This window comes from Pomacea canaliculata, linkage group LG14 (assembly GCF_003073045.1).
Source record: "Pomacea canaliculata isolate SZHN2017 linkage group LG14, ASM307304v1, whole genome shotgun sequence".
Classification (NCBI taxonomy): Eukaryota; Metazoa; Mollusca; class Gastropoda; order Architaenioglossa; family Ampullariidae; genus Pomacea; species Pomacea canaliculata.
Window position 1 is genome coordinate 13,707,210 of NC_037603.1, and position 27,665 is coordinate 13,734,874.

The 27,665-nt window shown below is 37.3% G+C and overlaps 3 protein-coding genes across 4 annotated transcripts; 1 reads left to right on the top strand and 2 right to left on the bottom strand.

Moving 5' to 3' along the window:
• Window positions 1-1,000: 1,000 nt before the first annotated feature.
• On the bottom strand, window positions 1,001-4,815 carry LOC112554980. Its single transcript, XM_025223072.1, has 5 exons — window positions 4,268-4,815; window positions 3,545-3,574; window positions 3,257-3,341; window positions 2,302-2,389; window positions 1,001-1,786 (listed from the first exon to the last, which is right to left on the bottom strand). Exons 1-5 carry the CDS (start codon window positions 4,392-4,394, stop codon window positions 1,700-1,702), a joined length of 417 nt encoding a protein of 138 aa, XP_025078857.1. The 5' UTR covers window positions 4,395-4,815; the 3' UTR covers window positions 1,001-1,699.
• A 3,000-nt stretch (window positions 4,816-7,815) lies between these two features.
• LOC112554981 lies at window positions 7,816-12,317 on the bottom strand. 2 transcript variants are annotated; one of them, XM_025223073.1, is made up of 7 exons: window positions 12,065-12,315; window positions 10,333-10,380; window positions 9,798-9,833; window positions 9,279-9,320; window positions 9,013-9,097; window positions 8,434-8,521; window positions 7,818-7,995 (listed from the first exon to the last, which is right to left on the bottom strand). In XM_025223073.1, exons 2-7 carry the CDS (start codon window positions 10,373-10,375, stop codon window positions 7,906-7,908), a joined length of 384 nt encoding a protein of 127 aa, XP_025078858.1. In that variant the 5' UTR covers window positions 10,376-10,380; window positions 12,065-12,315; the 3' UTR covers window positions 7,818-7,905. The 2 variants fall into 2 exon arrangements, with proteins under 2 accessions (XP_025078859.1, XP_025078858.1); XM_025223074.1 differs by lacking the exon at window positions 9,798-9,833 and having other exon boundaries at window positions 7,816-7,995; window positions 12,065-12,317.
• A 5,693-nt stretch (window positions 12,318-18,010) lies between these two features.
• LOC112555819 lies at window positions 18,011-21,860 on the top strand. The gene is made up of 5 exons (XM_025224345.1): window positions 18,011-18,474; window positions 19,337-19,463; window positions 19,840-20,097; window positions 20,385-20,519; window positions 20,853-21,860. Exons 1-5 carry the CDS (start codon window positions 18,344-18,346, stop codon window positions 21,225-21,227), a joined length of 1,026 nt encoding a protein of 341 aa, XP_025080130.1. The 5' UTR covers window positions 18,011-18,343; the 3' UTR covers window positions 21,228-21,860.
• Window positions 21,861-27,665: the final 5,805 nt, after the last annotated feature.

A 27,665-nucleotide genomic window follows, 5' to 3' on the forward strand; every position in this document is an offset into this window, starting at 1 on the left:
TGTATATAGGGCTACTGATGATTAAATGTTAACAAGCCAGGTGTCTAATAAAAAAAAGTACTTGTTATTACGTGCTTTGTGTGTCAGGTTGAGCGAATTGTGATTTCAAACAGGTCTTTTTTTAAAATATATATATATGTGTTTAAACAAACAAATGTTGACTTGTGGATAAAAGCAGACAACATATAACTTAAATCCAAGGTATGGCATTGATATGCTACACACAGAAACTTTTTCTACGGAGCTGCTTGATGCCCATCTGTTCTAAGTAGTTGACTTCTGTCCTGGTATCTTGAATAATACATGTCCATCCGTGGTTACTGTATTTCATGGGGTTTTTTTTAAATTCCATGACAATTAAGTCCAACATAAAAGGGGAAATATGAGGCATACTTAGATGGTCTTATTGAGCGTATTTAGAACTAATCTTTCTCCTGAATTTATGTGGGGTTTGATTTCATATAAAGAAAAAGATTAAACATTGTAACTAATTTATGAGGAAGTCTGGTTTAATTGGCAACAGCTATCATAGATATACACAGGGTTGTCCATAGGACATATTTTTCTATTCCGTCCCATCCCATCCCATGGCAATTTATGCCTGTCCCATCCCGTCCCATCCCACGGGATGTTTCCCATGGGATTCCCATGGTATTAACAATCCTATGGACAACACTGAAAACCACTTTTCGGCTTTTGTTCTATAATTCCTGCTACTTCACATACAATAGATGATTCAGAGGAAAGATTTAAATCCTTGATGAATGAAATAACAGTAAATTTATTTTGCAATATCAAGTATCGACTACCATGGGAAATACAAATGTGTGCTGTCCCATCCCATCCCATCCCATGGGACGTTTCCCATGGGATTCCCATGGGATTCCCATTCCTATGGACAACACTGGATATGCAAATGTATAATCGCTTTCAATTTAGGTGTTCTACCAATAGGAGTCAAATTTCTTTCAATTCATATTTTCAAAAGAAACAAAGTCTCTTTAAAGTTATCATCATAGTTTATTCTTTGTTAGCCTTTTAAATGACTCGTTAACCATATTCTAGGCATTTTAAAGTTCTAGAATTCCATTTAAAGTTCAGACATAATCTTTATTGAGTTACTCTTAATACGTCCTAACCAGATCATTACTATAATCATTAATTTTTAGTCTTGATGTCTAAACAAAGTTGTGTACTCTTTTGATTGTTTAAATATGGTTAATGAGAACACAAAAGATTAAATACCATTTCTGTCCCAAATTTCTTCTTAGGCAAACAAAAACATTCTACAAATATAAATTTAGACTACGAGCAATTTTAAAACAAATAGTAAGCTGTTGCAACGAAATTTTCATACTCTCGCGCAAATTTTTAATTAAATCCATTTTTTCGATGGATAACAATTAAAATTATGTATTTTATCACACAAAGTTTTTTACGTTTTCCTGAAGACGAATTTTCAAAGCAGTCTACTCATGGTAAAGCGACAGAGCAAAAGAACCAAAAAAATTATGCATGGTTGATGCTGAATGAGTTCTACTCGGTTATTATTTTCCATAATGTAACATTGACAACTAAAATAGATGTGACATTCAAAACAGTTTTAGTATCCGCATCTCTTAAATTTTATGTTAATAAAGAAAAGCACAGACAGGATCCCAAGTTCTGAATGTGATTTGTATCATCCCAGATATGATGCTCAGAAACCCTGAAAGTACTCGGCAAGATTTCCATCATTTCGGTTGAATGTGATCGTGGCATGATTACCTTCAAATTTTATGCTACCCTGTGACAAAGAAAAGAAACTTCAACAATATATTACGATTTGCCCTATTATGAGACAAAGTTTACAGCTTATTTCTTTCTCGTATTATAAACTCGTTTTTATCTTTTGTCAGAGAGCATTACTTTATGTCTTACCTGAAAAAAATTACATCTTCGTGTATACATTTCACTTTTGCACTCGAGTAATATGGTACCACTTTGAATGAAAAAATAAAACAATAAAACTGAATTGAAGGTATGACACCACGTCCTCTGAAAAATTTGTAAATAAAGGGGCCTAAAGAAACCAAATGGTTGTGGTCTATTTTGTTTCGATCCTCAAAGTTTAATTTGTTTGTGTTGAGATGTATATTGTATCAAAAGGTCATACATGATCGCCAGATTTTTCAACATAAAGTCATGCCTCATGATGAGGACAATTGTGTAAGTTTAATTGGTGCTGTAAGTGTCAGTGATAAAGAATATATAAATATATCTGAAAATGTTGTATAAAAGAGAATTTTCACTATGACTTACCGATCCAAGCTGGTTTCTTAGCGGCGCTGGAACATGTCTGGACTGGTACATCACAGCACCAGCTCCATCAATTTGGTAAATTTCTCCCCTGAAAGTGTTTACTACACTATATTTATCTGCCTTAATATTTTCAAATGTTACTGTAAATCAGTGATGCCCAACCTTTTTCGGCCTGCGGGCCATACGCATTTCCGACATGCGTGTCACGGGGCCGCTTCACCGCAAAAATACAAAAAAGAAAAAAATATAGAGCAGATAACATTTTTATTAGAAACAAGTTGTACTTACCATTAATTATGTAGTAATTAGTGGGATATTTGAAGTTGTTTTACCGAAACTTCTGAATGTCCGGCCTCATCGTAGAGACACCAAGTTGGAGAACTGAATCGAAATGTTCGTCTATCGAAAAAAAGATTGAGAGACGCCCCTACGTAGGGATAAATACTTCTTATTCCTTTTTTTCGGTTTTTTTTAGAGATTCTTTTTTATTACTAACATGCCAATTTCCTGCACTGTGGGCAGAAGTTTCGCGGGCCGGATGGCACCGCGTCGCGGGCCGGATATGGCCCGCGGGCCGTAGGTTGGGCATCCCTGATGTAAATGATTGTATAGCTTGGTAGAGGCGCTAGATATAGCAATCTCTCATTATACGTTCACCTTTCTTGCCATGATAGGTTCCAACTAGTGAATTAAACAAAATTGATAACTTGAGTCTTAATTTTATGCTCTCTAACTTTTAGAGATTTGTTTTCTTAAACTCTTTAAAGGATTTTTCAGCTCGCTATATATATATATCTTCATTTGGTAAATATCTCCACTGAAAGTGTTTACTACACTATATTTATCTGCCTTAATATTTAAACATTGTATGAAATACCAGAAAAATATTTGTGTGTTTATAAGTACAGAAAACATTCCTATACTGTTATCAAATAAAAAAGAATCTTGAGCTTACTTCCAGCCACCACTTCTTGGCTTAGGAAAAGGTGTGATGGCCCTTGTCAGCTGGACAACTTTCCCATCTCTCACTCCAGCCTGAACTACAAATGAAGAGTTTGCGCTTAGAAACAAGAGATGAACAGGAGTACCTAGGAAATCATTTCACGATAAACCAAATGATCAGCTGGATGATAATTATGGAAAACTGGCTTCACGATCTGTGGATTGCTCAATAAATGGAATTTTCATTACGATACTTCAATACAAAAAAAAAAGAGAAAAAACCAATAAAATTTTAACTTACCAGGTTCACGCTGATTTCCACTCATTGTAACTGAAAAAAATGTTCAACTTATGTAGACCTCTCTTAAAAATCAAAGTTTGGCATTAGAATGTAAGCATCAGTCTATATCTGTTTGCTTATGTTGTCTTATTTTAGTAAGATAATAACTAAAGATTGAGGGTTAAGCAATCATGATTACCAACTTTATTCCTTTATTTGGCGGTCATTCACTCTAAACTTTGCAGAGCATTTTGTTTTTATTTTTAGTTCTTTCGTTGGTTTAGTTGTTTGCGCTTTGTGTGTGGGGGGGCAGCGGGGGTATTTTATCATATACCATTTCGTCTACATCTGTCTGTAACCACACACATAATCATTAGTGGCTTCTGATTTGGCTATCGACTCTTTAGATATATTCGACTATTATTTTCTTCTTTATACATAGGTGAGGTGCCGCATCGATGTATCAGAATTAGTCTGTCTAGTGTCTAGTGCACACTCCCAGAGAAAACATCAAACACACAGATACTTAACTCCTCGCCTATTGTAGCAATATTCTAGAGTCGTTAGTTTATAAACACATTTGCTAATTGTTATTTGAAATTTAACAGACGTGCTTCATTAAAACAAAGTTAATACAAAAAGAATTTCTCACACAGATGACCTTTTTCCACAAATTCAAATTGTTATGTAAAGTTTAACAAACGTGCTTAATTTAAAAAAATTTCAGTGAAACGAATTACTCACAGAGAGGATCTTTTCCCACTGAAACAAATTCAAAGCTGAGCTTGAAGTAGTTGTGTGTACCTCTAGCACCCAGATCAAAATGGCGTCCTCCCTCATCAAGCACCTTATAAACATAATGACCTGTCATCGTCGTTCTCCAGTCCACCAATCACGTTTCTTATGAAAATTTTTTCCCAATATGTCGCTAGTTAGTGTGAAATAAACTCATTTGCATCCTGGAGCTGAAAATATCATCCAATCGAATCTTTACAATTTTAGTAAATGATGGTAAGATGATATGTCACTGTTTCATTGGATGAAGTCCTGGTGGTCCCGTTGTCAGATACGCACGTTTTCTTTGCAGTGAACTGAGAAGCTTTAGCACTCCTGAAGAAATGAAGGATTACTACGCTGGCAGGAAGTGACATGACGTTCAAGCTCCGCCCCAAAACTTATTTGGTCACTTTTCTTGGTTGATTGACGTGTGTGACGTCAATTATTAGTTTCCTACAATAATATTCTAACACGCTTGCCACGCCTACATCTCTCCAGATATGGTATGTCTTTTTTTATCCACTTACAAGACACATCAATTGTGCCTCGGTTTGGAGAAATGCCTTATAAATAGTGCATTTCTATTTTTTTAATTTTTTTTTTATTATTTTATCATTATTATTTTTATTATTATTACTATTTATTATTATTATTATTATTATTATAGAAGAATATGCTAGTATTCTTATGAAGTTCTTTTTTTATCTACCAAATAATACTCAAGCTTCGTCTGTTCCTCTCTAGTCAAAACCACGATTGGTCAAAATCAATGGCGCTCACGAACGTGGGGCGACGGGGAATCGTGTGCTCGCTTATTGTGGATGTGAAACCTTAAATGCTTATTAGCAAGATCGGCCAGGGCACCTGCAACTGTTATTCCTAGCAGTCTGTGATTCAGTTACTTGCATTTATTGTACGTCCACCTGACGAGAATCACTGAGACAATGCCGTTCGTGCGATTGGGTTGCTAGCAACAATGGAGCCAAAATTTTTCTTCGCTCACAAGGACAGGCATACATACTCATACAGACATTTAACACACAGTTAGGAGTAAAGATACAAGTAGTTAGGATCTCCGTCAAGAAATTCCAATACTTAAAATTTCTGTGTATATATTAAATAAATAAGTTGGCATCGCAGATTGCAACGAAATGTCCTGGTGGAAGTTCGCTCTTGAGTGATAAGAATTGCCATTCATGTTCATTTTTGTCATCAAGTATTATCACTTAAAAATAATGTAGATCCAAGTTTCATTGTACTGTCAGAACCAAAATTATAATGAGAGGGAAAAATTACACGGAAAATATTATGCAGTCAGTTAATTGATTTTATTCGGCTTAATTTCAATTACAAAGAGTCTAGTTTGAGTGTGTTTTATTGTGGTAAATGACTGTTAAATGTTCAAAGAAGCATGTAGTGAAGGAAATATTTTATCTTAATGTTAAGCCATTAAAAGGGTGCTATCTTCAGCAACTAATAAACCATTTCCATTTCAACAGGCGCACGTTGTTAAAGAAATATGTTGTGCACAGACTCAAGAAGAGAGGGAATGTGACAAGTTTACTGCCGGCAGAGGCTGGGAGTTACAATGTGACAGTTTTATTTGATAGTTTCCACACTTTAAATCCTTCTTCAACTACTTAAGTGTGTCGGTGTGTTTTCGATAGAATTTATTTCAGCTCTCTGCTAAACGGAATCGCGTGATATGCACCCTCACTAAAATTTATATTATAGTGTGTGTGTGTGTGGTGTTTGGTGTGTGTGTGAGACAAGACATTTTTTTGCCAATGACTCATGGTCATTGTGACACAGTGGAGATACAACCATACTGACAATACCAAACAGCATATTCAACAACAATCTATAGACAAATATACATTTTCATTTAATTTGAACCTAACTATAAGGTCGTCGGGCATTATTGTCTTTCCAAAGGGGCATGACTCATGAGCTTAGCATGTAGAGGACTGTAAGTACCTCTGAACATGTTTAGAGGACTATAAGTAATTTAATGATTACATGCCAGTTGGCTAAGGAATGAGGGAAACAATGTCTTACATCAGGCTCGAACCTGCAGTGGCTGGTCGTTGAATTCTTGGATTACACACACAGACTCACACACAAAGAAACTAAAGCCCAAAGCAACTGTCGACGCCCGAACGTCTGACCTGCGGTGACCTCACAAGGTGTTGTAACAAGTGCAGAAAGCTCAAGATGCTATTATACATTTTATGTCTATAAAACGATGTATCAAATGTTTATGTTCTGCAACTTGAGCCTCGCTGCATAGACTTACAAGCTTTATGAGATCTTCCCTTCCATTAACAATTCTGAGACTCGGAATCCCTTTGTTATTTGACTTGCTTTTGAAGACTTTGATAACCTAGGCGACTACGTTGAGTTTTCCAACGAAAATATAAAAAAATCATCATATAATAATAAAAATTTAACATAAAAGCTTTCATTATTTTGGTGTAACTAATACTTATTAACAACTGTCCTACAGTACATGTTTGCTGGAGTGGAATGCCTGTGCTAAGCATGTCTATGTGTTTGTGTGTTTGAGAGCTTGCATGCCTGTCTCAGTAACTACTGATTTTTATGTCTTAGTGGTAAAACAATTCAGCAGATGTGGTTAACCACTACAGGTAGTCCTCGACTTACGACGGGGATCCGTTCTCACGCGTTTGTCGTAAACCGAATTTCGACGTAAGTCGGATCATACGTTCATACAGTACTGTACCATAATAACAGTACAGTACTGCAAACACTTAGCCTATCCTAACACAGCAACCTACATAATTATCAATAAACATAAGTACAGTACAATATTGTGCAGTACACTACGCTTTGTTATCACTGTCGCTTTCATAGGAGCAGATCTTGTCACGTGTTCAACGATGCGATCTTTATCCTTGATAATCGTAGCGACAGTCGAACGACTAAGTCCTAATGACCTGCAAATTTCTGTTGCTGTTTCCCCCTTCTCAGATTGCCTTATGATATCCACTTTCACCTCCATGGTGATGGTCTTCCTTTTCTTTGATGCACTGACCTCGTAAGTCGGAATGAGCGTCGTAACCACGAAACGACGTAACTCGAGACCGTCGTAACCCGAGGACTACCTGTACTTTCTACATTAATCGCAGGTGCGAATCGTAGCGGATAATTAATTAACGGATGGGTTTTGGAGGCTGAAATTTACAGGTGAGGTCTATGTCGCCTATATCTACTGATATCTGAAAAAAGCAGGTTAGTCTTAACAAGCATACCTGCCGGTGAATGTTGTTTATCAGAAATGTCTGGTGAAGAATGTCTGCACTTCGAATTTTGAACTCTTTCATATTAATTGTAAAGGAACTGTACATGGCTGTTTGCTGAATAATTACTAGTCTCTAGTTCTTACCCAATATGCAAGATTACAAAAAGATGCAACTTTCAAAATGTTTTATTGTTTAGCATCAACAATAGTTATCTTCAGTTTCGTGAGAATTAAGACAAGCAAATAGTCCTGAATGTTGATATTTCTTTTTTGCTTCAGTTTCATCTCAGATGTGATATTAAGTCAAGTATTCTTTAATATCCCCATCATTGTTATGGAATATTTATGGATATCCAAGAAAGTGATCGCTCAGGTTCCCATCGTTCCTGTTGAATGTGATCGTGGCATAAACACCTGAAAAACTAATGTTGCCCTGTAAGAAAGTTTAACAATATGTGAGTAATTGCGATCGGCAGTATTATAGACAGAAAATTTACAACTTATTTTCGTCTCTAATTATTAGCCAGACTTAATAATTACCTTTGTAATATAGTAATATTTTATATACTAATTAAAAACAAAAACCTTACGTTCAAGAGAAATTTTCTGTATTATCTTTATATATTTATTTCACCTCTACTTGCAGTATGCACTTTTTTACACATGGGAGTTCAATTTTTTAATGTTATATCACAACGAGAGTAAAATTTATCCAAAATCGCCAAATATTTAAAATCCCAACTCATACACAACCTGATGATAAGCAGTGGCTTATCAATTTTATCAATGCTGTATGGCTATTGGAAATAAAACTAGAGACTGTATAATGTGAAGGTATCATAATAACAGAGCATTGTTCACTAGGACTTACTGATCCAAGTTGTGGTATCAGCTCTGGTGGAACTTCTCTGGATGCGTACAGCACTTCATCAGCTTCAACAATTTGGTAAATGCGTCCTCTGAAATGCGTTTACTACAATATATGTGTCTGCATGGGTAATTTTTTTTATTGTAACTGGTTTGGCGGAGGTCCTAGAATATGTAGATGTGGGTAGTGTATAGTGTATATGAAGCAACTATTCTATTTTTGTTATCTCTATATAGTAGGATGAATTAACTGTCAAAATTAAATAAGTAAATGATTACAGAACACAAAAGAAATATTTCTTCTCGCTTTTGACTCTGGCATCATTTCCGGTATTATCTGCTGATAAGTTTAAATAACATTCTGGTAATGTAACATTTTAATTTGGCCTTATCACTACAAATTTTATTGTTTCAGTACAACACAATTCCGATACTCTGATAGACTAGAAATAATTTTTCGTTCATGTGTGTTATAGTTTTCAATACAGTTATTGTTGTTGTCGTCGTCGTTGTTGTTTTGGTTGCATGTCTATGTGGTTTATTATTTCTGAGAATGAAAAAGTGAAAATATTTTTGAGCTTACGTCCATATACCATGACTCCCACGGGGAAAAGGTGTGCTACATCTTTTCAGCTGGACAACATGCCCATCTTTTACCCCAGCCTGAACTACAAATAAAAGTTTATCTTCCGTCAGACACCAGAGACACACATATGTGTACATGGATAAACCAACCGACCGACTGGATGTTTATCATAGCATGCTGGCTTCACGATCATTGAATGGTCTCATAAATGGTATTTCGACTTCAAAATACACAAAGAAGTAGAAAACAAAAGTTGAACTTACCAAGTTCTACCCTACTTCTAGATGCATTTCCACCCATCGCCCCTGAAAAACATGTTGTACTTGTATCGAACTCTTTTACAAAGTAATGTGAGACAATCATTAGAATATAAGTATTCACAGTCTGTGTATGTCTCCATTAACATTTCTGTAAGACTAAGTAAGTCAGTGTATTTAATAAATATTGTTATTTGACGGCCATTTATTTTTATTTATTTTTATCAATTTAAAAAAATCTGTTCATCCAATTTACTCTATATCTGTAATCACATAAAAACCTTTGTCTCTATTGATTTATCAAGTAAACGCAATCAATAATAATAAGAAGAATAAGAACAAATGTCCGAGATGCAAAGATGGAAAAGTAGGGGTAGATCATCTTGTGAAATGAAAGAAAATGGATTTCAGCAGTTGACCATTCAAACTTGTGTTGCTATTCACAGTCCAAAACTTCAGATGGGTCGTTCTAGTCTACATTCAAAATACAAAAAGAAGTAAAAAAAAAACAAAAATTTAACTTACCACGCTGTGTGCTAGATGTATTTCCACCCATCGCCGCTGTAAAACATGTTGCACTTGTATCGAAGTCTTTTACAAATTAATGTGAGACTGTCATTAGAATATTCACAGTCTGTGTATGTGTGTGTAGTCTCCATTAACATTTTTGCAAGACTAAGTTAAGTCAATGTATTTAACAAACATTGTTATTTGACGGAAATTTATTTTTATCTATTTTTATCAATTCAAAAAACTCTGTGCATCCAATTTACTTTATATCTGTAATCACATAAAACCTTGTCTCTGTTATAATAAGTAGTAGTAGTAGTAGAACAACAACTTATAGCTCATGTCCGCTGTTAACAAATATCGGAGATACAAAGATGGAAAAGTGAGGAAGGATCATCTTGTGAAATGAAAGAAAATGGATTTCTGCAGTTGACCATTCAACCTTTTGCTGCTCTTTCACAGACCAAAACTTCAGATGGGTCGTTCTAGTCTACATTCATGTAGACTTCAAAATACAAACAGAAGTAAAAAAAACAAAAGTTTAACTTACCACGCTGTGTGCTAGATGCATTGCTAGATGTATTTCCACCCATCGCCCCTGAAAAACATGTTGCACTTGTATCGAACTCTTTCACAAATCAAGGTGGGACAGCCATTAGAATATAAGTATTCACAGTCTGTGTATGTGTATGTGGTCTCCATTAACATTTTTGTAAGACTAAGTAGGTCAATGATCGTTATTTGATGGCAATTCATTTTTATCTTTCTTTTGTAATAGTGTGTGTTTGTGTTGGTTTTGGGATTGGGGAGCTGAGTGAGAAGGTTGTTGTATTTATCAATTCAAAAAAACTTTGTCTCTGTTGATTTATCAAGTAAACTCAATGATCATAGTCATCATCATCATCATCACCAATCACCAATCATCATCATCATCATCATCATCATCATCATCATCATCATCATCATCATCATCATCATCATCAATAATCATTAATCATCATCATCATCATAAGTAGTAGTACAAGAACAACTTATAGCTCATGTCCCTGATCACCAGTGCGCTTGACTTTCTGTTAGAAAATATCAGAGATACAAAGATGGAGAAGTGCGGGCTAGATCATCTTGTGAAAAGAAAGAAAATGGATTTCTGCAGTTGACCATTCAACCTTGTGTTGCTCTTTCATATTAAATAATGACCTAGATGTATGTGGACTGTGGACTGTCAATGTACCAAAGCGACCAAGCGATCTGAGTGAGTCAGCCAACGATGGATTATTATAACCAGTAACTATATACCACAGTCCTCCTCTTCACATACGTTCAAGAAAAAATGTTTCATAATTTTACATGTAAGTGTATGGTGTGAGTAACACCATTCAAAGCTCTAAGAACTAAATCTTGTTTTCCTTCCATTGCCGTTAGTACTAAACAGTTCGTGGCGACGAGTAACCCGATCTGTCACATCGGTGTGCAAAAAAGATATTTTTTTTCTTTTGAAAACTTGCCTTTCATAGACCCATTAAGAAGAACTCTGAATTTTTTATTTCTGGACTGTTATTTTGACATATAAATTAAAATATTTATTCACACTCTAACATGCTGTTCACAATGTAACAGAGGACAACAATATCTGAAATGCCGGGTCGGGTCAGGGTGTGGTTGTTTTTGAGGAATCGTTAATATAAATCTGGTTCGCAATGGTAACAGAATAAAAGACTTAAAACTAAATAATTAATGGTGATTTTATTTCATGTTTAATAGTTAAATTTTACACAAAAAATTGGAGTGGCTGCTGTAATATTTCAATTCTCTTTTACAGTCAAGAAAAAATGTCTCTTCTGAAAAAGAACTTTTTTTCTAGGAACGGCAAAATCTTGTAATACTTTCCTGAATTTAGTTTTTAGACTAAAAATATCCTTTCATCATTAGTGTATGTAAATGTAGGAAAATTATCTTATAATTTTACCCGATAAAATCGTTTTTAGGAAAAATCGCATGAGTAGTCTCTATTATTACTTAACTGGTGGTCACATTTCATGTCAAACATTTGCTTGATGTGATTTTGCAATTAAACTGTCTTTTTAATTTAAAACAAGCTTTATTTTGTATTCATTATACCACAAATATTTTAATGAATGCTAATCTACAATGAAATTGATACAATGCCACACACACACACGTGTACATCTATTTAAGAATGTAATTTTTTTATTTTAATTAGTACAATAATATATTTTAGTCAATCCTTTTATTTTCAAATGAAGGAATATACGTTTACTTACCAGACTGACAAAAAATCCAAGAAAACGAGCTGCAAGTGTAAACCAAAGGGCGGGTAGGTGAAATGAAGGCTGCAAAACAAGATGGCTTCGTTTCCACACCTTGGACCTTACACGATGTATTCTTTTGGAGATTTTCCACCAATCACGATGGCACCCTCAGAGGACTACATGACTCGTGTTACTTGGCTGTCTGTCGCATGATGACTCGCAACTCTATCCTCTGCCACCCCATTTATTCTCCCGACATCCGAAAATGTCTACTTAAGTATTCTAGATGATAGTGGCGATACCTTTTTTCTTGGTCGCTCACATGGAGCGATGGTAGAATACGATGGGCTTAGCATGGGTGAGGGAGGTGTGAACATTGTCCCCCACCAAGCTGAGAAAGACTGAAGTAACTTGTTGTCGACTTTCTTAGTGTACTTGGTCTTACCTCTCCCTCCTTTCGTCTTTCGTAACTGACACAAGCTTCCACATATGGACTAAACTCTAAAGGTTTGGGTTAAATATTACATATGTGTATGTGTATCTGTATGTGATTGTGTCAGCTGTATTTTTTTTCAAGCTGCAGTTGTCACTTTTTAAATATCTACCGGTGGTTCTGCAATCTAACCGTTCTTAAAACACAATTCGTGCTGATGGATTCTGTACAGAGAAGACATTTGTGAAGCCAAAATGAGTGAATGGGTTTGTTCTTCATATTCAAGTGTGGAGCATATCAACAATACAGAAAACTTGGTTCACTCCGCTCTCCATCCAGTTCTTTGATGATTTTGATGTCCTCTCTTTAAAGTATCCTGAAGAAATAAGTTGTGAGGAATCACATCCATGGCCAAACCCAAAAAGCCTTTTTTTGTTTACAGTTGCTAGAAGGGAGGTGCTATGCCCTGTATAAAACGGTTTATCAAGATTTCCAGGTGATACAATTCGGAGAAATTTCACAGGCATTTGATTTTTGATGCACAGATCATTTCTCGTGTCGACAAGCAGCGTCTTCATCTCGGTTTCGTAAAGCTGGATGGAAACAACAAGGGATGTGTACCTAGAACCAAAGCTGATGGTGCTGGTGAGCCTGGTCGTGTAAAGTCAGACCAATGGTGCAATACTGAGAAGAATTTCTGGTTGTTATTTATTGTCCACCAGGTACTATTGACCTCCTTAAGTTTATGTCCGTTCATAAAGATCTTTGCTGTTACTGATGGTGTTGACCATGTCATCGCTGGTCCCCGTCCATTATGTACCTGTTCTATCTGTTAGTATGTTGAAGTTCATTTTTTTTCTGCCTTCTGAGGTTAATGTTGGCTGCAAAGTGCAAGTTAGGTGATGTCGATTATTTTTCCAACGCCACTTTTTAGATATTTGTGAACAGTTGATAATATCAGTTAATTAGTTCCTGTCGCTTAAATCTCAATCGCTTTCTCACAACGAGTGATCCTAGAGGGGCGCCTCGGTTGTTGTGGTGCGATTTTTCCCTACGCATCGCGAATCTCGAACTCACTATTGTCCCTCTATCCCGTTCTCTCGTCTTGGTCTTGTTCTACAACGAGGATTTTTTTTTTTTTTTTTTTTTTTTTCGTGCGGCATTTCTTGTCTAACTGTTGGTAAAACTCCAGCTTGGTTGCTTCACACACACTTGAACAGTGGTGACATGTGAGGCCTGGCATTCTGCCCGATATAAGTGTGTAGCTGATGACAACTGTCCACACCCTCTTATTATGATTATTCATACTACTCCTCCTGTATGGGTATGTGTGTATACGAATACATGTTTAGGAGTCAGATGGGTGTGCGCGCGTGTGTATATATCTATTATAGATATATAAAGATTTATTACGTACGTTTTTGTGTATGTGTATGCGTGTGTGTATGTGTGCTTCTGTGTGTATATGTGTGCGTGGTGTGTATGTGTGCGCGTGTGTGTGTGTGTGTTCATGTGTGCCCACAAGTAGGTGCATTTACGCGTCGGTCCTCCTCTGCTTGTATTGTAGGAATCGCTGTTCAACAAAATAATCCTGGATTTTTCCAAATTCCCTTGTGGATCGAAAAGAATAAACTTAACTGTACACTGAACTGTTGCTGAAAACAGCAAATCTTTCTGATTAAAACCTAACCGCGTCATTGTATGAACTTGGCTGAGAGCCACCGCTCCACGCAATTCATCGATCATCCTATCGATCTTCTAGTAACGACATCGTCAACCAATTCATCTATGATGTGTTTCTATTTCAGAGACCATTGTCTACTCAGTCCATTTCAGAACGTGCTTTGGCAGACATGTTTAATTTCTAGAACGGGTAGCCGTAGTTCTTGTACAGACCGTGGAACAGAATCCATGGTGTGTCGGTCAAAGGGGAAGTAAGTAACAGAACGAAACAGCAAGTGTGTACAATATGTTTCCTCAATACACCTGTACAGGTGGGCTTGTGTTAGTTCAGTCGACATGATTCTACTTCCCCTGACGCTTCCATTGAGTTCAGGGTGCGTGCGTGTCCGGAATAAATTATATTTCTATTTTATTCGTTCTCTCTAGCGATCTGTTTCTCACACACACGCTCACACATGTATATAATACACACACAGCACATACAAGGTATGTTTTAGAGAGCAGTATGTGTATTTGCAGTTGCTTTCAGGGTTGTATGGTTAAGGGTGTGGGGGACCGAAAGTGTGGATAGACAGATATAAATAGGGATAAATAAGGAGGTAGTACTGCCACCCCTTCTGTAGCCGAGTGCACGTGAACAGTAAAAAGTAAAATGTCATGCAATCTCTTTCATTCACTTTCTCACTTCCTCGCTCAGAGATGCTTGACTTTAGCTGAAAGGTTTAAGTGTATGCTTGAATAACTAATTAACTAAGTGGAATGCAGCAAACAAACTGTTATTCAGACCTTTGGGGAAAAGAGAGGCCCTCTGTTTTCAGAATTTTTTAACTGAACTTTAAATCTCAATAATGGACATTTTCGAGGCCTGGACCATATGTTTGTCTGAACGTATGTCGTTTAACTGGCGCCTGTCACCGAAGTTGAGGTTCATTTGCATGCGGGCATCCTTGCTTGAAAGAACTTCAAAAGCTGGAGTTAATACCTCCAGAATGAGTGAAACAAGATACGAGTCTTTACAGTGAACTATCCGCTCTTCGCTCTTCACATCGACTGCTCGTGACACGAGGCAAAGACTTGTTGACAACAACACTTGCGATGTATTAATAGCGAGCATGCCGCCGTGACTAGAATTACCTTGACGAGAAGGGTGAGCAGTAATCAACATAATACATTCGCGCATGCGCAGTAGGCATGGGTGTGAACTCTCCTCCATTGAGCGGCGATGTGTTCTGTCCTCGAGTCGCAACCTGCAGTGGCTGTCGCAGTGGCTCCTTTATTGTTTCTCTCTTTTTTATTGTTTCTCTCGGTTTGTGAATTGCTGTCCAGTCTTAGTTTTTTAATGTCACGTGATCAAATTCCTGACAATAATAAATGAAGGATTTGCATCGCGCATTCTCACACTCACTCGCAAAGTTGCGCTAGAATGTTGCACATGGGGTCGAGGGGTCGTGAAAGTCCAGCTTGTGGACGGATCAGAGTTGTTGTTGTAGTTGTTGTAGTTACACCAGTTGGGTTCCTCCACCCCTGTTGTAGCACTAGTAAATTCAGATGCATGTAGATTATGTAGTTGTTATTGTATGAGAAAGCAGAGCCAAAGCTTAGACCTAATTATTATTTGTGATGACTGAGTCTTTCACTGGCTATACCTTACTCATTAGCGGGTGATGTTCAGATTAACTACATGCTGGTAGATTGGTGTCAGTTTAGCTACATCTCTGTCTACACTGGTATAAGGTTCATTATCTACACTGTCTACACTGGTATAAGGTTCATGAACGATGTTGCTGTCTACACTGGTGTGAGGTTCATGGTCGCTTACAAACTACATTGGTGAGGATGTTCACTATATTACCGGTGTTTTCGTGACTTTGCCTCCACCCTGTCTGAACTTTTGACTCTCCCACCCTCTCCCACCCACCCACACACCATTATATCCAGTCTCTGTTTTGTGGATTCCTCCCTGCACCAGGACACAGACGAGCCTTTTAAGTCGTTTGTCATCCCCAGCTTTTACAGTTTCTTCTCTCGGGCTTTTAGAAATGTGTCACCGCTACAACCCTTCAAACTATGTTTAAAAACTTTGTGCAGTTAACGCTTTTCCTTCTCGAATACCTTCAATAGCAGGAATAATTTATATCTCTCTCTTCTCTCTCACGCACTCCATCCTCCGGTCTGTGTGTGTGTGGTGGGGGCGGGGTACAGAGAAACAGAGATTTGATTGGACTGATAGTGAATTAATTTGAAAGACGCATTTGATGGCTACTGATGATGTTTGAGTGACTTTGACGTCTTTGATGAGCAAGGTGTTTGATAAATCATCGTCTTCGTCGTCGTCATCATTGCTATCATCATCATCGTTAATTGGACCAAAGTTTGTATTTTCCAAACTAACAGTACACAATCAACAATCTTTTGTTATCGTGAGCTAAAGCAGCCGGCAAACCTGGTTTGTTGTTGTGTTGTCATGGCGTCACATGTTGACAGCTCGTCATGCAGGCCAAACACGCAGCCTTGTAATGTATTCACACACAGAGAGAGAGTGAAGGAAGCCGGATCTCCTCCCCCCTCCTCAAAAAAATTCCAAGCAAACAAACAAACATTAACCAAAAAAAAAAAACCCGACAGAATTTGTTCTTTTTTATATAATTGAATTAATGAAGAAAACCGCTAGCTCGCATCCTATACTCTCATCTGATGTAGGAGTCATCTGCCCCGTGTTTTCAGCCTGGTCTTTCCAGTCACCTTCGACGACAGAGCTAACGAGTTGTTTATACACATTTGCGTGTAACTATTATAAAAGCCAGCCAAGGCCTAGGCCCTTTGTGTGTAGACTGGGGAAATGAAAGTTGGAGACAATAAAACGAAAATGAAAGTAGCATAAATTTCCTGACAGCCATTGACTAAAGATTTTGGAGAGTCAGGATGAAAGAGAAGAGAAAACACACACACACAATCCAATATGAAATGCACACGAGTACGCGCACGCACACAAAAACATGCGAATAGACACACACGCACACCAACACACATGCACACAAGCGCGCGCGCACACACACAGGGAATAGAAACTAAGACACACCAAATAAGAGTAATGTATGAAGGGGAAAATAAATGAAACACAAGGAGGGGGAAGTTAATTACTTCTTAAAATGTCGCCAGTGTAACTAGTCAACTGTGGACAGAAAAATACCCTTGCAGCCTATCTTTGTGGCTGGAGATGGAATAAATAATGTTTTCTTACCTGCTCTTTTCTATGTTCAAGAAAATTTCTGCCTCATTTTTTGGTTTACCTTTCATGGTATGGTTATAGATTTATTTTTATTAGTGGTTACGATTAAACTGAGCTTAAATCCCAGATGTTCATATCACCAGGTCGCAAAGAGTCTGTTGTTGAAATGGTTCATGATTTTTTTTTTTAATTTTAATAACGGGACAATCAAACGTTTGTATCTTATTTCAACACACATAAACAAATTTTATTATTCTATTTCACTATCTTAAAATATGAAATCCTTTCTGGATGAGACGGAAGAGAGAATACTGATGCAGTCCTGTTTAGAATCTTCGTCTCCTGGCACCAAAAAAAAAAATGCAGTTCAATGCCGTGACCTGTTGTAAGCATTTCATGTTGTTGTTTGTTCCCAGTGACCCAGGTAAGCTTCAGCTCAAGATTTATTGACATGTCGGCGACGGGGACAAAATTAATAGAAGACAACTTCAGGTACCGGCATTCGAAACACTGTCAACACATATATCTTTCGCAAGAAAACAAGAAAACACTGCAAAAGACTTCATGGCACGAATGATTGCTGAAGTAAAAGAATTACTGAAGGTAACCGTCAGTGTATACATTACCTCCCTTCAGCAGACTGGGAGGACCATCGACCGGTCCTTCTCCCCCGGTGCGTGTCATTGATCTGTTCCCTGACACAGGACTGGTTGCCGTGTGTTATTTTTCTTGCCAACCCCGGCTGGCTCTACACGAAACGTGTTGTGCGACATTTCTTGAAGTGTGTTCAGTGACTTCCATTGTTTCCATGATGAGGCGTGATTGAAAATTGGAATAAAACTTCACATCGTCTAAGAGGAAGACCTAGTTGCTGTGAGATGCAGCAAATATTCATCGTCGGTGCATTTTGAGGGTCAATCTTGCAGCGGGGCCTGAGGTGTGAACCATGGCGTGTCTCCTCAGGTGTCTGGGACTGGAGGAGGAGGAAGAAGTGAAAAACAACGATGTTCTCATTATTGATGTGCAGGAGGTACTTTCCAAGGCTGCTTGGGAAAGTTTTCTTGTGTCGAAGAGCTGGTGAGTGACGGAAACCACCCGTGAACACCATCTGTGAGCTTGAGTAACGGACTGATGACAGGGCGGTGAACAGTCGTTGTGGTGTCCATGTCTGCGGTCTTGCGAAACTTTCTTCATATTCTAGCCGCAGTCTGTAATCGTCTCTTGATGAATTCACGTTTGCATTAGATAACTCTTATCGTATGTGCCAATGTGTTTGAAGGAGGAGGGGCAACCTAGAGGTCAGCAAAAAAAGGTCGAGGGTTCAAGGCTAGAGCTCTCCCAGCAGATGGGTGCATGATATATCAGGGTAGATGGGATAGAACTGGGTTCGTTTTTCACATGCAGTCCTCAACACAATGAATCACAGTTCGCTGCCCTGACGTCTAAGTCACGTGACATTTATAATTGCAATGGTGGATAACCTTGCGCTCTGACGAGCCTTGTAACATATTTGAAAGTTTGAAGGGTATGGGAAGTATTAGCGTTTAAAAGTCTGGAAACTTAAATATTATTTGCATTATTCTGAAGGCCAGTGATTCCGGAAGGAAAATAAACAAATTTGACCACAAAAAAATCATACCTGAGAACATTTCATAAACATGATTGACCTGTCTGTTTGTCGGTCGGTCGGTCGGTCTGTCTGTCTCTCTCCTCTGTGTGTGTATATATATGTTCGTGTCTTAGTGCTTTCACTCAAAGTCAGAGTGTCATTTCTTCTATTCTGCAGATTCGAGTTTTACGTGTACTTTAAGGATAGCCGAAAGTACGAACTTTTCAGTGAATTAATTCTTCTAAGCCAATGGTGTAACTTCTAACATCTCTGTTAATGTTAATCATTATTCTGTCTGTATTGCGGCACTTATATAGTCTTCAATCGCAGGTGGAAAAAACGGAGGATTAAAAAGAAAGATTACATAATCGAGGTTCCAATGAATTATTATCACTTCGAAGAAATCGCCCGGGACTTTAAGATCAGAAAAAGCAATCCCTTGAGACCAACAGAACAGGTATCTGTTTGTATCCTGACCTCGCCATTTTGAGTCTGTAGTATGTTGTTAACTCTGTCCCTTCATAGCAAGAAAAATTTGTTGGATAATGTTAAATTATCAAAATTTAAGCGACACAAAAATCTTTATAAGTTTTAAATAATCTCATGTTAAAAATGAAAGTGTCAAAAAAAGACTCACAACGCACAATTTTGCATATATTTTGGTTATATTATTTTAAAAGTTGTGATAGATAGATAGATAGATAGATAGATAGATAGATAGATAGATAGATAGATAGATAGATAGATAGATAGATAGATAGATAGATAGATAGATAGATAGATAGATAGATAGATAGATAGATAATGCAGGCAATCCACTTTTCTCATTGGAGGGTTCATCTAACGGTCAAAAGAGCGCTCAGAAGCAGCCTGCCATCGGGTCCGGTCTGGTCGGGCTGAAGACGATGTTCAACAACAACACGGAAAAGGAGCAAAAGTACAATTTTAACTTCGAGAAGACCAGACACGCCTCAGTGAACATCACCTATCAGAAGGGCTACAGCATCGGGGGGAAGGCCAACTTCACCCTCGGCCTCCCTAAAGTAGACGAGAACGGCAGTGTTGGAGCCGAGGTGGAGGCATATGTCGAGGTAAGAGAGAAACAACTCAAAACATGGGCGAACGGACTGTACGAAGCTTTGTTTTTTAAAAAATCAAATACATTCCCTAAAGTATCAGTATAAAAGGCATTATTTCTGAAACCTTTCAAAAACAATTCCTTCGTAAGTTGGATAAATTTCTTCAGATTCGTGTCCTCATAAGTTTAGTGGCGATGTGTTAGATGAAAATACTGCAAATCTGAAAGTCCAGCTACAAATATTTTAAATAGAATTGGGTATAGCCATGTGTGTAATAAGGTGGTTGAAACAAATAACAGGTAACCAAGGCAACGGGAGATACGTTTGAGGAGACTGTAACAACCTCCGCGACGAGTGAAATAACAGTTGCTGCCAACAGTCACTACACGGCCACTGTTGTCATGGAGGAAAGGACGTTGCTAGCCGATTTTAAGGTGAGGTCAAGGGGCAGATGTAGGATTTTTTGTTTCTTTTTTTTTTTTTCTTTTTTTTTTTTTTTTTTTTTTTTTTTTTTTTTTTTTTTTTTTTTTTCTTTTCTATTTTTTTTTTTTTTTTTTTTTTGTGTTCTTTCACGAGCTTTCATTTTCTGCGAAATGTTTTTGTTCTGATTCGCATGGTTTAGTCTCTGAATCAAATTTGTTGCTAAATCATCTGAAAAACAGAAGTTTTCTGAATACTTTATTTGTACCTATTAGGCAAAAAGATGTTCATGCAGTAAATGTAATTTTATTTCTTTAAATATATGAATAATTGAATATAATCTTCAGATATCCATTATGATGACCATGCCCCAGAAGAAGGCGCCTGTGTACATCAAGGACATTCGTACTGGGGAGCTCGTTCTAGTAAGGATCATCTCCAGTTTGCCATTCTACTTCAAGAAGTTTGAAGGCGTGGAGCTTCTTCCGCCAGACGAAGTCACTGGAAAACCAAGGAAGGACGCAGTTATCTTTCACATCGAAGGCATCGTGGACGGCGTGCAGCTGTCCAGCCACAGGATCAACCTGCAGCAGGACAAGGCTGAGGTCGACAGACCAGAGGAACCTGTCACAAAACACATTCAAGGCAACTTCCTAATGGAAAAATCAAGGAACCTGTTTCAAAGTGTGTGCAAGAGTCATCCGGAGAGGGAGAAGCTTTGAGACAAGAGGAAAAGGTCTCGGCAGGAGTACAGGGCAATGGGACAGACGACTTCTATCGGGCCAAGAATACTGAATATGAACATCAGACTTCTCAAACATTGGTAGACTCTATGCCTGATGTAGAAACGACAACGAAAAAAGATAATGGTTAAGTCACAGTGACCATCAGCATCCAGAACAATCTATAATTGCTTGAAAAAGTGGGTTGTCCTCAAATGAAGGATTTGCTGGAGATTCCATTTCTATTTTTTAAATAAATTCTCATAAATTTTTCATCCAAATCGGAAACTGAAACACATGCAGTCGGGAACAAGCAGTCAAAGAAATAGACTGTGCTGAAAACAAACTTATTTGTATTAATAGGTCAATGGATTCTGTTTGATACTAGCATATAAATTTCTATTTTACATCAGCTACATTAGTCTCAAGAGACGCTACGCTTAAGGACTTTATTTTCATAAGCTGCTTTTCATTATGTAATTATTTTGTTGCTGTTTACATGAATGGGGTGTTATTTTCGAGGATGTTTATATATTTGCTGTTTGATTTAGCATTGAAGTCCACAAAGCAGAAGTTAGAGGTGTTGGTAAAGCAGTTTTGCTTGTTAATTTTCTTGAGAAAATAAATTTTAAACATGCATAATTGTTCCTGTCTATTGGCCTGAGTGTCAGCGTTGCTTCAATTTTTTTTCAAACAAATGAAAATAATTAGGATTGTCACTATGAGATGTGAAACTTTACATAGTTTTAATGAGTAACAGGAAAAGCATAGAGTACAGAACATAAATGTAAGCACTTGGCTATATTGTGATTTATTGAATACCAGAAGTACAAGCCAACACACACACACACACCTATATATAAGGGAGGCGTGCTTTCGCAAACACACTCACACGCATCTTATTTGCACCAGACCTAGTCTGCGTCCATTTTTCATCTTTCTTCGAGAAATCTCCACAAATATGGACAAAAAGATAGCAAAACACATGAAAATGTTCGAACATTTATTTCAGACAGAGAAGCAACATAAGCAGTGCTTTAAGCCCAAAAAATTCGTTTATTTTATAACTTTCGCTTCCAGTAACATGTCTCATAATTATGTTTTCCCTGTGTGAGAATGTGTGAAGTAAAATGCATGCGTATGTTGTGTTGTTTGTGTGTGTGTGTGCGAGCGCGCGCGAGGGTGTGTATGTGCGAGTACAAGCGCATGATGAAGTCTTGCAGTACATAAAGACCTCAAACAACTTTCCAAATCGTTCAAGAATATTACAGCACTCTAAAGAATCTTGTGGGGGGAAAAAGGGATGTACACAAGGAGGGCAAATCTCTCAGTTCAGTTAAGACTATGGCAACCTTTGTTGTAAGACCTACGAATAAGCGAATAAGATTTTGTCTAGAGACAACTGCAATATCTTACTGGATAAAGAAAAAATAAAACCTAGGACAAGATTAAGCTTTAAACATATTTGTTTGGAATGTCCTATAATTTAATAGTAAAGTTGTTTGGTTTGTGTATGTGTGTGTTAGTCTCTTTTCAAATGCATCAGCAACTACAAAATAAAAAGAATTTAGAATGGTATTGTTGCCTGTATAGAGGCCAAAGCACAGACTAAGTGAAGGGAGTAATTGTGATACAAACTATCGAAAATTTAAAAATCAACAAAAATACCTTCATTCGTCACTGCCAAAAATCTGAAGATGACTATTGCATCTTTTAGGTGCAGATATTATCTACAAAAATCTAGAAAATATATCAGTCTTCAGTTTTTTAATTTTCTGTGATGCCTCCAACAGAGATGAAATCATAACCTGTCTAGTCCCTCCTTAGACAGTTCCTTGTGTTGGTGTGTATTGTAAGAACAGCGACATGAAGTGCAGCAAAGCAGATTTGTTTATCTTCCAGAAAACTCCGCAGACCTCTGGTTTCAGAAACAGCTTTGGTATTCCGTCAGATCGACTTTGGGAGTTTTGTTGAACTCCACAATAACATAGTTGCCCTCAATTTTCACTTGTCCCTGAAATAACAGGCAAAATAGTCTCCCGTGTTTTCTTTCCAAAATTGTCTACCTTTCATGGTTGTGATCGACAAAGAAAACATCTGCATTTGTTGAAAACTCTCAGTAAAAATTTACGATTTTAATTTTAAATCTAACGGCTAAAAATTGTCTTTTTCATTTGCTATCATAATTTTTGACCGTCCTTTATTCCACTTTTCCTTTTCTAGCAAATATTTAGAAATCTGGATAAGTATAAACGTAAGTCTTCTAGAAATTACAGTAGTTCTCCTCCAGATTTAGGCAGAATAGGAGATTTTCCTTAAATTTTATTAACTCGACCGCAAAGTAAAAAGGAAAAAACAGTAAGGACTATATAATAAAGTAAGAAAAAATCAAATATGAACAAAATTAATAAAAACAAAGCGTTATTTACACTCACATTGCCTAGACTCTTCCTCACATCTTCTGGAATTACACCTGACGAAGGTTGACTGTCGTGGTCCGTATACAGTTCTGCATTCCCGTTAGCTCTGCAATCAGCAATAAAAAATGATTGACACTTATTAAAAGAATACATTACACTTATTTACAAATACATTATACTTATTTAAAGAATTGTTCGTGTTGAAATGTCATTAGCTAGTTACAGTCTGGTGGCTATACATTCTGCAATCTTTACACAGCTTGAAGTTAATAACAAGAGTAGGGATGTCAACACTGCTTATGCACAAACAAATCCAAGGCTATAGCGAAATACAAACCACTCAAAAATAATGACAATGAACCCGTTGAATATTTTCTGAAGGTATGTTATGCTTAATAAAATTATATCTGATAATTTTTTCAGTAAAACAAGCGACACTTACGTCCACCTAAATTTGACTCCTGCTGGTGGTTTTGTTCCGAAGTCGTATTTCAGAACACTTTTTTCGACAACAACTTGAGCTGCAAGCACGGCAATTTCTTTCAAATGAACTTCTAACTCAATAGAAAAGCATAAAAAAATACACGTATTCAGGAATACAACTAAAAAGAAATAACGAAGGAAAAACTAATTAAAAAGGGAGAAAGAAGGCGAGAGATATTCTACGTTAATCCATAGTTTCTACTCCGTTTATTTTACATTTATTGAAGCATGTATTACATCATTAAGTACATGACAATTGCATTTTACAGTAGAAGGCTATCATTCCAAATAAAATAATTGCACCTATTTTCGACTATAATAAATTACTATATATATATATGGGTCAATATATCCTAGAATCAGTATCTAAAGATTAGAAACACATGTGCTAAGGCCATCCATAAAGCCTGGCAACAATAATATACTCAGATAGACATCATTCCTATCTTAAACAGGCAATTACGAATAATTTATTTTTATTATTATTAATAATACGAATAAGCAAATAAGATTTTGTCTAGACACAACTGCAATATCCAGTAAGATATTGCAGTTGTAAGTTGTATGATAAGACTGATGCGAGATACACAGATACACTGACCATGCAAGAATATTGTGAAAACAACGTGTTGTTACTATAACAAAATTCAAACTATGCTTACCTTCTTCCATGTTTGCTTGAAATCAGGAATCTCTGCTTTTCTCACTGAAAAATATGGCATGTTGAAAAACTTATTCTCTCCTCCACCCCGCTTTCCCTTCCCTACCCTGTGTATGTCAGAATGATCATATTTTCACATTAAATGTCGGGTTTCAAAATACTTGCTGTAATTGCTCTTCTATTCTCGGTTGTGTGTTACTGCTGTTGTTATTACATCTCGAAATTATTATAAGAACACTCAGATCGTTTGAGAGCTGCCCAACCTGACAACTATCACCCAGGTAGCCTCGAAAATTTATGTACTTTGTGCAGCTACTTGAAACAACAGGATCAAAATGCTCAAATACCAAAATGTACAGGTTTGCTTACCTTCGGGAAGTGCAGTTCCACTTTGAGACTGGTTGAGACGGTGTCCAGAACACAAATTTATAGTGGTCTTCCTTTGATGGACACATGTCAGAGTCTGGTCTCACTGACCAATCACTATCACGCTTGGAAAAACGAAAAAAAACAACATATACAAGAAGACCTCTGATTGGACAGTCTGGGTGGAAAATCCCATGTGTCGAATATCTGTCAGCTCGATTGGGTGAAATGAAGTTGTGTATCAATATGGGTGGTAAGCTCACTTTTTTGTAGCGTTTCAAAAGAAATTTTTGTGTTTGGAAGCTCTTTTTTGTTGCAAATAGTCTCTGTTCGTTTCTAATACTCAAAAACATGTTTCTGATTTGTGTTGCGTTCTAGTCAAGTTTGTTCAAGTTCCTTCGAGTTTTCTAAGTTGTTCTTTCATCCCCTTTCCCTCCTTTTAACTTGGATTCTTCCTGTCCAACGTTCGAGGCATGTTTCAGCTGGAATCAGCCCCCTGTCCCCCTCTACCCGTCCAGTATACTGGCGGTTGTGTCGATACCTTTAAGCCATGCATATTAACCAACCAAATCGATCTCAACTCATTCTCAATGCTTCTAGATCTTTCTTTCTAACCGTACTATTTCTTGAACACATACAAAATGTACTAACCATTGATTTTATAATGTACTTACTGTAATAAACTCCTAATGGGGTACTTTTGGCCATAAGTTATTTAACATCATTTCAATCTTCTTCAGATTACCTGCATTTTCAGGTAAAACAAAAAAAAAATTATCTTATATGACATTTGTCAGAGGATGATGAGAATCTATTGGTTTCAACTAAGACAAGCATTAATTTTCCACGAACCATTTCTTCTGACTGCGTCAAACGCTTTGGTCAGATCTCTAAGAATATCTGTAGAAACACCAACCTGACTTTGTGATCGGCGTAGGTCCTTATCAATATGTTTTCAAGCAAATGGACAAGTATCTACTTCCATCTTTTCCTATTCTCACCACCTTAGTTTGAACGGATTCGACCTAGACAAGAGGGTTGCACCTTTATTAATTGTGAAAATATTTTCGTTTGGACAATACAGCGCTTTTTTAATTATATGGCCGTTTGAAGGAAACAGCTTACTCTTTTTAGTGTTCCTCTCAGTGTATAAATATAAAAAGAAAATGTAAAAATTAAGATGCCCGGGTTCCATCACTAGCAAGTAATCAAAAAATAGGTGGTTGTCCTCTTTCTTTAATTTTAATACTACGACCACCTCGCGCTCACCATCTAGGGTCAAACTGCAAAAAGCTTATGAAATCAAACACATGGAGGGTCTGAAAATAAGGAAAGAACAAAAGCCTGCACACCGTTTCTCAAACTATCCAATGAAGGCGAACCGTCTCCTTTTTAAAAAAAAAAAAAAGCAGTTCGCTAACCGTTGTACCACGTCTATAGCTGGACTGCTGTCTGTCTGCCGAGACTAACACTTAGCCTCTTGCGAAGTTCTCCGCTGTTAGTCTCGGCGAGCCTAAACAATGAGTGTGACTAAACCGGAAGCTTTGTATAAACCTGCTTCGTTTTAGTAGTTAACTGGGGAAAAAATGTCGTTTGCATGCAGTCCAGGAATACAAGTTCTTGATTGTACTCAATCCATTGTTTAATTATACAGTGCCATTGAGTCTACAAAGCCAGCTGTTGAAATCACCATGGTAACACGGTCAATTGTGCCAACACAACGAGAAAAAAATCTTACTGCATGAGTTGGCGGCATTCGTGGATTCCATATAATCTTGACCAAATTATAAATAAATCTGTCTTTTTTAAGTAAACTGTTTTCAGGTAAATCATTGACTAGAACGAGCTGGTGTGAAGACAGAGCTACGCTTGATTGGTGTTTCTCTCACATACGTTGCTTCCTCCCCTTCACCCTTCACCCCTTTCCTTTCTGTGAGACAGCGATGGCGCTGTATTTCTGGTCAGGATGGAAGACACAAAGTACTTCTTTGTTCAGGGTAACCACAAAGGTTTTCATAGAAGGTTCCAGGCTCCAGCACGTGCTTAACTGTAAGTGCAACTGTTACACAACGTATTGTAAAGTTTTTCTCTTTACACTTTGTTGTCTTTCTAGGCCCCAGCGCATGTTCTTGAATTCCATTTCATATTGCTTTTGTGGGAAAGCTTTTTCTTTAAAAAAAAAAACACTCAAAGTTTTTAATACAACAGCACTCTAAGACAGAAACTGCAAACAAGGAGCATCTTCAAACTATTACAGCTATTTACAGAAGGGTTGATAGATAATGTTTATTCAGATAGCACCCGGACTGTGCACCCGGCACCAGATCAATGCCACTAGCTTGTCACACAAAAAAATTCTAATTTTTTTTTTACATCCACCTGGACCGCCGTTAATTTGAAGTTCTGGCTTTCACTCAAGGCTGCAGTCAATGCGAGAACTAATAAGGCGTTACCATAACAACAAATCTACTATAGTGTACCGTCACGAGACATGAAACCTTGACATAT

What these genes read in the sequence shown, in the direction of transcription:
- LOC112555819 (XM_025224345.1), top strand. Translation starts at nt 18,344, where the DNA reads ATGGCGTGTCTCCTCAGGTGTCTGGGACTGGAGGAGGAGGAAGAAGTG. An exon ending in TTTCTTGTGTCGAAGAGCTG is followed by an intron (nt 18,475 to 19,336) that starts GTGAGTGACGGA and finishes CTTCAATCGCAG; the next exon opens with GTGGAAAAAACGGAGGATTA. An exon ending in AGGTGGAGGCATATGTCGAG is followed by an intron (nt 20,098 to 20,384) that starts GTAAGAGAGAAA and finishes AACAAATAACAG; the next exon opens with GTAACCAAGGCAACGGGAGA.
- LOC112554980 (XM_025223072.1), bottom strand. Translation starts at nt 4,394, where the DNA reads ATGACAGGTCATTATGTTTATAAGGTGCTTGATGAGGGAGGACGCCAT. An exon ending in AGTGGGAAAAGATCCTCTCT is followed by an intron (nt 3,575 to 4,267) that starts GTGAGTAATTCG and finishes CATTTTTTTCAG; the next exon opens with TTACAATGAGTGGAAATCAG. An exon ending in TGGAAATCAGCGTGAACCTG is followed by an intron (nt 3,342 to 3,544) that starts GTAAGTTAAAAT and finishes CTTCATTTGTAG; the next exon opens with TTCAGGCTGGAGTGAGAGAT.
- LOC112554981 (XM_025223073.1), bottom strand. Translation starts at nt 10,375, where the DNA reads ATGGGTGGAAATACATCTAGCAATGCATCTAGCACACAGCGTG. An exon ending in TGCATCTAGCACACAGCGTG is followed by an intron (nt 9,834 to 10,332) that starts GTAAGTTAAACT and finishes CATGTTTTACAG; the next exon opens with CGGCGATGGGTGGAAATACA. An exon ending in GGGAGTCATGGTATATGGAC is followed by an intron (nt 8,522 to 9,012) that starts GTAAGCTCAAAA and finishes AACGCATTTCAG; the next exon opens with AGGACGCATTTACCAAATTG.